The following is a 10,103-nucleotide window of genomic DNA, read 5'->3' as shown; positions in this document are numbered from 1 at the left end:
GACAGGTCAGCTAGGGCGCCGTCCCGTTTGGCCCAGTGCATGCAGTGGATGATCATGTCATGGAGGGCTAGCTGTGTACGTGTGCGTGCGAACGCTACATGCATAGCCTGCAGCAGTGCACGAGGTGACCAACACGTCAATTTCGCACCATTGACCGGGATTTGACATGGTGACAATGCTTATGTGACATTGACAGATCCGTGCCTGCGCTAGCTGTGAAGACTACGGTCTTGATTGAACAAGTAAGGCTGTATGGCACTATGGCAGTATGGGTGCCTAACTCCACGCTTCTTGTAGGCAGTACGGTCAGGATTCACTCAGGAAGCGAGAGTCTGAATCCACCCTTCACGACCGGACGCTAGTGCCAGGCTGGATGATCGATTGGAGGTGGAGACTGGAGTGGATCTTCGCACTCGCAGTCATGAACACAGGGTAACGGTATTGTTAATTTGTTTTGTTTTGTACACTGCACATTTACATGTATCTACAGTTGTACTCCTCAGTACTACTACTCAACACACTCTTCCACTACTCAGTTGGGTTAATAATCTTCTCACACAGTTCAAACGAGGTCAGAGCTTCCTTGCAAACAGAGTGTTGTTCCACAAACATCGTGCTTGATGTGCCAGCAGTAAAGCTGTAACATTGAGCATGCCGGCTGCGCTATCATCCGGCGAAACATCATTCTCAGTGTAGCTCGACTTGTTTTATTCAATGCCCCGCATTTTTAAAAGTGAATAATACTAGCAAGAAGGCACAAGAGAAGAGCTAGAGAGAAAAGGGAAACCAAGGAGGAGTCCAGGTAGAAAAGGAAACGTCACTTGAAAGATTAGAACATTGCCTACTTTGCAGTTTCTAAATGTACATGTACATGTACATGTACATTGTATCTGCAGTGGATAGTGACAGGTGGGCACTGTTAATTTCACTTCAAGGTATGGTGTCCTGATCACATCTCACACGATAATGTTATAGTGGATACGGGACAATCAGTCTTTCACCAGGTGTGGACTTGATTTTTACTTCATCACAGACTGTACTATTACAAGTAATTTTTTTACATGTACAATGTACATGTAAGAGTCGGAGCAGTATCCACATGTACATGTACAGTTGACTGGATAATCAACTATTACTTGCTGCTGCTTACATACAATAACGTTATCATTTACAGTCATGTACTTAGTAGGTATGTCTGTATTATGCTGTTGTGGTTTGGGGGTTTTTAGAACTAAGAATTGAACTTTTGTGGAACACTAGGATCATTCAAGGTTTGGCTGTAAAAGAGACTGTAAAAATCACAAGTCAGTGTGTGTGTTTACGCGTGGTAACCACATGAGAAGGTCCGAGTTTGACTAGCCCTGCCCTAGCAGGTTGTGTGACACGACAAGCGTAGTCATGCACAGACTTGACAAGCTAACAAACAATGTACTGAGTCAGTGAACACTGTACCGGATCAGAGAGGAGGAGAAAACATGTATTATAGATGATTGTATTGTAGTTATTATTTATTTTGAATTCGGTATCTCAACAGTACAATGTGCAACTACACTGTACTTGGGAAGATCCGAATGACAAAATGACAATACATGTACTGTATACAATGTACATAAAATATAAAAGTGGGATATGAATATAATGTTGTAGGTGCTGCAGCTCGTCATCTTATCGCAAGTTTCGGGACTAAACTAATAATTATGCAAGCACACAAGAAGTACAAGCTGACTAAATACGACTGCATGACATTGGAGAAAAGCACCAAGACTAGCAGTAGCAATACAACGACGTACACGTACATGTACTTGCCACATTTCCCAAGAAATCGCCACATGTCCACGTAATGAAGGCAGGACGAAATGGTACGACACAAACTACTGACTGTCCCACACCAGTCATCAGTACAGTGCAGTCAAGGCAGGCGAATGTGCAATGTACATGTACATGTACAATGTACATGTACAATGTACAGTTTAGTTCGTGATAACAGAACAGCAACGTTTGCGAGTGACGAACTGTGTTTGAAGGATTCTGAAATGGTTTGGAGTGGAAGAGGACAGGAGGTCGTCAACACATACACATACATGATTGTACATGATATAACCTAACACTGTTGAGAGAAGGACGCCATGGGCAGAAGTTGGAAGAAAAAGAAAAAGAAGTCTTTATACAAGTTAAAGAAAACAAGACGACATCAGGAGTAGTCTCCTAACCCCCTAGCATAACGAGGGTCAGAACCGGGTGCGATACCCATAATTTTGGTTCAAATGGTCCGCAGGGACCGGGGCTCTGCCTACCGCGGAAGGTTGTACTGTAGTAAGGTCACTGTTTCCGAACTCCTCCACCTTTTTTCATGCTGTCAATCTAACAAATGATTGTTCATGTACATGTACATGAACATGATTGTATGTACATGTACTAGCAAACGAAACAAAAATGTACACTCAAACGCCTCTTATCCGGACGCCTCAGATACGGGCACGTCTCTCTACCGGGCACTTTTAGCTTGAGTTCCTATGGGAAAAATGCTTCGAATTTGGGGGTTTTGAACTTTTTCCGTATTCGGAAGTGCTTATTTTTCACTGCCAACCTATGTAATCCACACATTTTTACCAATGGGTTCCTTTTGTATCCTGAACATGTGCAATACGTTCCAAATAAACTTCTTCAAAAAGTGAAATGATACATGGTAGATGAGTTATTCTGAGATACGGGCAGTGCCCGGTCCCAAGGTGCCCGGATAAGAGACGTCCGAGTGTATAGTCATGTACAATCATGTTGACTATGTTCATGTACGGCCTGTAACGTTATTAGCCCTTGGTGGGTAACACTAATTAGTACCGGCAGAAAAATTGGCCTAATTTGGTACATGTATCTTTACTGGTATGCTCCATACATATTTTGGCATTTGGATAGAGAAATGGAGCAAAATTCAAGAACGTGTCTGCTAGAATCCATCAATTTGTCAAGCATTATCCGCCAAAGGCTATGCTGTGACTGAGTAGTAAAACTTGTCAAGGCGACGGACCACTCTAAAAATGGTGAACACAGCCATGTCCTACAGAACCAGTTCCCACTACAGCCAGCACCGAAGCCATAGCCACTGCCCATTGGCATAATAATTATATTCTTCTTCTCAGAGAGAACTGAAATGTCATGTATTTTGTCAGAATCACACAAGGTTATGGCGGGCCGTCTTCTTTGTATTCCATATACCAAACATGCATGGAGCCATATCACAAAAGATAATAAGGTTTGCTTGTGTGTATGCAAAATGCAACTCCCGTGCCTGACGAGCTGACGAGTGTCTCTCCGCGATAAACTTCATTTTGCTGATCGTTGCAGCGAGACCGCAGCGAGACTATGGCTGGGAAATACATGTCGTGAGTATACTCCCTCTGTTACATGATCGCTAAAACTTGTTGATTATTCTTGTTCTCTGTTTTTCGTCGTGCAAATGGTCGGAATGACCATCATGACTGCTGCCACCTGAGGAAACACCCACTGTGATAAGTGTTTTGTCGCCAGTTGATGTACTAATGCGCAAAAAAATGATGGTCATTCACGAGTGATTTCAAGTATTTTTCATGACTCGGAATTATTTGTGAAGATAATTCATAGTGACCATACTAGGCATAGGGCGTACGCGCGTGCGCAGTGGACCGCACATGGTATGACCTGTATCAAAAGTGACCTTGTACATTTACATCACAATCAGTCATTGTATTACATGTATTTATACAGTGCAAGTAGATGCAAATGAGAGTCCTCCGGCTCGGTAGAGTGCTCGATATTCGTTCCGAACGCCGCGAACGATTCGAATACAGGTATCTTACACACGGCACAGAGCACCAAGCATTGTTCGTTGTAACGATCAGTTGTCTGATGATTGCCTATGGCCAGGAGGCTATGGCCTATGGGCTATGCAGGCTATGGCCTATGGGCATGAAACTATTAGTTAGTGTACAACGAACGATGCTTGGTGCTCTGTGCCGTGTGTACAGGTACATAATATAATATATAGATAAGTATAGATTATAGACCGATTAGGAGGTCTATACAGGATATATAGACCGAGTAAAAGACCGAGGTCCCCCGAGTTTCTCTTCATATACGACATACCCTTGTAATTCTAGTATTATACTATAGCCTATACCGCATTGTACGGCATTGCAGGATGAAGGCCATTGTTTAAACTAGGTTCAGCATCGGTAGCACAGTGGCTGGGTGGTAAGGAAGAGTAACTGAGATTCACATGGTTGTGGGTTCAAATCCCATCTTGTGTATTTCTGCTTTCTTCAAAAATTTCTTTTTCTAAGTTGGAGAGAAATTTTCTAAGTCCAAGAAATTCTAAGGAGTCAAATATAAGTAGTCAAATATATTGTGTATTTGACTAAGCAGTCAAATACGCGATATATTTGACCGCTTAGGTATCAGGGAAATTAGTGGGGTCAAATACTAAGAAGGCGATAATATATAATATAATACATAATATGTATAGATTATAGACCGGTTAGGAGGTCTATACAGGATATATAGACCGAGTAAAAGACCGAGGTCCCCCGAGGTCTTTTACGAGGTCTATATATCCTGTATAGACCAACTATGAGGTCTATAATCTATTTATCGTGTTCTCCACGCAATCGTTTCTCTTCATATACGACATATCCTTGTAATTCTAGTATTATACTATAGCCTATACTGCATTGTACTGCATTGAAAGTCAAGATCATTGTTTAAACTAGGTTCAGCATCGGTAGCACAGTGGCTGGGTGGTAAGGAAGAGTGACTGAGATTCACAAGGTTGTGGGTTCAAATCCCATCTTGTGTATTTCTGCTTTCTTCAAAAATTTCTTTTTCTAAGTTGGAGAGAAAATTTCTAAGTCCAAGAAGTTCTAAGGAGTCAAATATAAGTAGTCAAATATATCGTGTATTTGACTAAGCAGTCAAATACGCGATATATTTGACCGCTTAGGTATCAGGGAAATTAGTGGGGTCAAATACTAAGAAGGCGATAAGTATCTATTATTGCACGATTAAAGAGGTCAATATATGAAATATAGAACGAGTAAAAGACCGAGGTCCCCCGAGGTCTTTTACGAGGTCTATATTTCATATATTGACCGATTATGAGGGCAATAATAGATTTATCACGACATAGCATACCTAAAACTGTTTTTGCTTTGCTATAGGAAGAAAGGAATACTATTGTAATACAGTAGTATAATAGTATGTACATATGCCGTTTACATTGGACATTACTTCTGTGTAAACCGAAGTTTTCAGTTGTCTCTTGTAGTATGTTCCCCAAGTTCTTTGACTGAGAATCTGACAGTTTGGGTTCAAATCCCAGCATTTGGCTTCAGATTTTTCTTCTTTCAGTTCTGATTTTTTCTAAGTTGAGGAAAAAGTTCTAAGTCCTCGGGCTAAGTGGTCAATAATAAGTGGTCAATATAAGCGGTCAATATATGCTGATATTTGACCGCTTAGAGATCACAAGTTTCTGTGGGGGTCATGACGTCAATAATAAGAGAGTGATAAATTATATTATCACTCTCTTATTATTGACCCCCACAGAAACTTGTGATCTCTAAGGGGCCATCCGTAAATATCGATGTTTTTTTAGAGACGATATTGGTGCGTCTGGGGGGGAGGGGGGTTGAGCCATGTGCGTCTTTTCGAGCATCAGAAAAATATCGATGTAAATATCTGAAGTTTCGCCGATCCCTGCACGCGGACGTCTAAATGGCTATACAAGAAATGTGAAACCAGCTTCCGTTCGCGGAGCTAAAACTCGCGACACAAGAACAAAATCAAAAATTGGAAGCTGTACGCCCATGGCGAATTTCAAGAGCAAAAGAATGAGCTATTGATTGTGGAAATAGGCCGAACGATGCCTGCAGGAGACCTTTTTCAAGACGTAGAGGCAGTGCGAACAAACACGGACGAACTCCACAAAGGCACAAGTCAAGAGTTTCCAGTCTTCACTGTCTGAGCATGAGTTGTACTGCACGGGTATTATTGACAAAAAAATGAGCATCCAAAAATATTGATTCCATGATCTAGATGTACATGTGCGTCTTCTGGGGGGAGGGAGGGGGGTCAAGGGAGAGAAGCACCAATATCGTCTCTAAAAAAACATCGATATTTACGGACGGCCCCTAAGCGGTCAAATGTCAGCATATACTAGGGACCTTTCGCATTTGCTACGAAACGAATGCGAAACGAAAGTTTGATTCGGCTCGTAATCGTTTCGTTGAAAACAGATTTCAGGTTTCGCAAGTCGTCATGCAAATGTGCATGGCAACTACGAATACGGCCGCGGGCGCCGGTAGCTTGGCGTACGGGTTTTTACACGCACACGTGCATGGATCATGGAATCAAGGGAAAAATGTGTACCTTGCAAAACATGTGTACCTATCCAAATAAATGTGTACCTGACGGATTCGGAGCGTGCCACGAATGAAGAGGCTTCCATTCGTGAAAACGAGTTCTCCGCAGGGACTCTGACGAATCCTCGAACCCAGGTGACGAATCAGCATTCGTTTCGTATCCGTACGCGGGGTGCGAAAGGTCCCTATTGACCGCTTATATTGACCACTTATTATTGACCACTTAGCCCGAGGACTTAGAACTTTTTCCTCAACTTAGAAAAAAATCAGAACTGAAAGAAGAAAAATCTGAAGCCAAATGCTGGGATTTGAACCCAAACTTTCAGATTCTCAGTCAAAGAACTTGGGGAACATACTACAAGAGACAACTGAAAACTTCGGTTTACACAGAAGTAATGTCCAATGTAAACGGCATATGTACCTACTATTATACTATTACAATAGTATTCCTTTCTTCCTATAGCAAAGCAAAAACAGTTTTAGGTATGCTATGTCGTGATAAATCTATTATTGCCCTCATAATCGGTCAATATATGAAATATACATGTAGACCTCGTAAAAGACCTCGGGGGACCTCGGTCTTTTACTCGTTCTATATTTCATATATTGACCTCTTTAATCGTGCAATAATAGATACATATAGTGCTGTCAATCCTAGCATCTACATATTATGTAGATTCTAGGATTGACTTGAGTTGAAACCAACACTGCTGCACGACTAAATGTACAATGTACATGAAGTAATGACGTACTGGATGTGGATATCCACTCTCTTGTAAGTATTGAAGTAGTTGAATTTGCAAACTATTGTGGTAGTATTTTGGCATCCTACGGATGCGGAAAACTCGGTTTCCAGCCGATTCTCACGAGAACCGTGATATTTTCATTTTTTCTTCTTTTTTGGTAGTTTGTTGAGTAGGTTCAGATGCCAATAATGTCCTGGCAATAAAGAAAGAAACTCCTGTTCAGACTTATGGACAGACAGTGCACATTGGTTAGCTCTGGGAGCATGTTCGCTCTCCCTCCCTCTCCTACCACTGCCAGTGGTGCGTGTGTGTGTTTATGTATTTGTCACAGGTGGCAGGTACACAATAATTATTACACCTTGAAGCAGCCAAGCCCGTTGGCAACAGACACAACACTATCTGGCATAAGTGTACCCACCGACCGAACTAGCTGACACACACACACACACACACACATACACACCTCAGACCACAGACCTGCCCATCGCGGAAGTGATGATAGCGAACATCTACAGGTACATGTCTGTTAGACATACATGTAGCAACTTGTGCTGGAATAACACCATTCAACAGCTTGCAAGGCTGATGAATTGACCGCCACTAATTTTTAGCCTGGTATCCACCACACAGCTGATTGAAGTGGCTTTTTCTGGCCAATGAATCTCTATTTTTCATTTTTTCATTTTTTCTCCATTTTTTTCATTCTTTTTTCTTTTTCGACACACACAACACACCACATATATCGCGTATCCTCCGGCATACACTGGCTGTTGGTAACCACCCAGGAGAATGAAAGAAGAGCTAGGAGAATGTTGAAGAGAAGAAAGACGTGTGCGACCATAGTCGCCGGGAATTTAACCCGCAACCTCTCGATTGGAAATCGACTGCACATACCACAGCACCATATGGGACACACACACACACACACACATACACACACACACACACACATACACACACAAACCGAGCCCTGAATCGAACACACTGATCCCAGTAGGCAAAAATGGAAACCAGACACCAGCTTGCAATACATGCCATGCATAACATTTTAACCTACAAAATAAAGTAAATTATCGTGTCTGTTCCCGAAGGGAACTCACGACAGCCGCTAACACCCGGTAAACCCTAGCGGCAGATGCAGCGCCTAACGGTGGGGGTGAGTGGATAAGTCTCACAACCACTGGCACAAGTGCCGAGAACGACCCCATTAGCTGCATCCATGTTTAACCTACATGTATCATAATAGTATCACGCTCAGGTCTGTTCCCATTCAGGAGTATCAAGTCAAATACTGTCATGACCTCGGTCATGCATCCATGGAACTTGTATCCTTGGTGACTACATGTACATCAGTGATTAAAACGGACATGACTGGCAATCATTGGCCTACAGCCAAGAATCTCACGCGTACCTCTTCGTCCACTGCTTGGCAGTTTTCTCAAATCCCTTACGGTTTGACGTGTAGATGAGGGCAATGTCTGGCTCTAGAGGATTGTCGTCTGGTTCGGGATGACGCAGTAAGTCTTGGATGGCAGCAAGGATGTTGCCAACCTTTAGAGCTGGATTCCATTTATTCTTTGCTGGGTCCACGATGTCCAGGCAAATGGATCCATTGCTCTTGATGTTCGGATGATAGATCTTTGTGGTGAATAACACTTTGGGCGGCTGGAACGGGTAGTCGTCTGAAAAGTCGATGCTCACGTAGAATAATCCGTCTTCGTACGGAGTGTCATCAGGGCCTGCGATCGTCGCCTGCCAATGCATCATGTTGTCGCCATCCGGGCCCGCGGAGCAGTCGTCCGGTGCGTTCTTACACAATTCCTGCAGCTCCCTTTGCACACGCTTCAACGCCGCCATCGTTGGACACAGGTAACTGGACTGTGCAGAGAAGAACGGAAAGAGATTTAGCGTAGGTGACTGCGGTGATCGCAAATCTATTCGTTTGAATGACACTGTCGTACCGCTTGCTCAAATGATTCCGCTATCTTCAACGTTTTGCGGCCCGCACAATGAACCTCAAGGTTGGCTACGGGAAAGAATTGACCAGTTAGCTGCCGCTCTACTAGTGGGTCGCAGCGCTGCACCTAGCCACAGTAACTGCTTTCTTTCTATCATCGTTCCTCTCAATCCATCGTCGCTCTTATCCAACTAACCGTAACTTTGCATTTCGATATGCAGCTCTTCTTTTACACTTTGAATGAGTAATGAGGAAACAGGAAAATAATTGTCCCGGAAAATCATTACATCATCGCGGAAAACCATGACATCACTGATTTCTTATAATGGTGATCACCATGCATGATCACTGATCAATAAAATCCGATCAAGAGAGTTGATACCAAGCCTGGCGCGGGGGAGCCCTACTGTAGGCCTATGCAGGCTATGGGCGCTGTGCACATGATGTGATATTCTAGAACTGGAGCAGCGGACAGACGCGACTTGACTCACATGATCGGATTTCAATGGCAATCAGTATGTCAAAATGCAGCGAATACAATTCCCCAGGACTTGCGCAATGCCATTCTTATTTTCAGATCAAACAACCTGGCCCCAAGGAGTGGTGGTTAGTCACAGGTTCTACTGTACATGAAAATGGTAGGGCAAGGCATGGCTTAGAGCATGACTGCATGACGACATGAGCTAACGTTATACACGATTCAGCAGAGTGTCCACAATCCGGACAAATTCACTATCCTCAGAATTGATCTTGGACATATCCATTATCCAGACTATCAATAATCTATGCATCAGTTATCCGGAGGTTGATCGTCCGGACATTGAATATCTGGACCACGACCATCCACCAACCGTATTTTCAGGTAGAAGAGTCCTATGGTAGCAGTTCCAAATCCAAATCAGCTGACACACACACGCACCACCCCCCCCCCCCCCCCCTCACACACACACACAAACCCATAAGCGCATGATGTCAGTCATACATACATGTAAGTGATCAGTTCTGGTTATA

The 10,103-nt window shown here is 43.1% G+C and overlaps 1 protein-coding gene across 1 annotated transcript; it reads right to left on the bottom strand.

Annotated features, from left to right (window-relative positions):
* Positions 1-8,536: 8,536 nt before the first annotated feature.
* LOC135820271 (uncharacterized) lies at positions 8,537-8,992 on the bottom strand. Its single transcript, XM_065333588.1, has one exon. It carries the CDS (start codon positions 8,990-8,992, stop codon positions 8,537-8,539), a length of 456 nt encoding a protein of 151 aa, XP_065189660.1.
* Positions 8,993-10,103: the final 1,111 nt, after the last annotated feature.

Source organism: Sycon ciliatum, chromosome 6 (genome assembly GCF_964019385.1).
Source record: "Sycon ciliatum chromosome 6, ocSycCili1.1, whole genome shotgun sequence".
NCBI lineage: Eukaryota > Metazoa > Porifera > Calcarea > Leucosolenida > Sycettidae > Sycon > Sycon ciliatum.
Note: the sequence above shows the minus strand (reverse complement) of the source record. Positions and strands in the feature narration are given on the sequence as shown.

What these genes read in the sequence shown, in the direction of transcription:
- LOC135820271 (XM_065333588.1), bottom strand. Translation starts at nt 8,992, where the DNA reads ATGGCGGCGTTGAAGCGTGTGCAAAGGGAGCTGCAGGAATTGTGTAAG.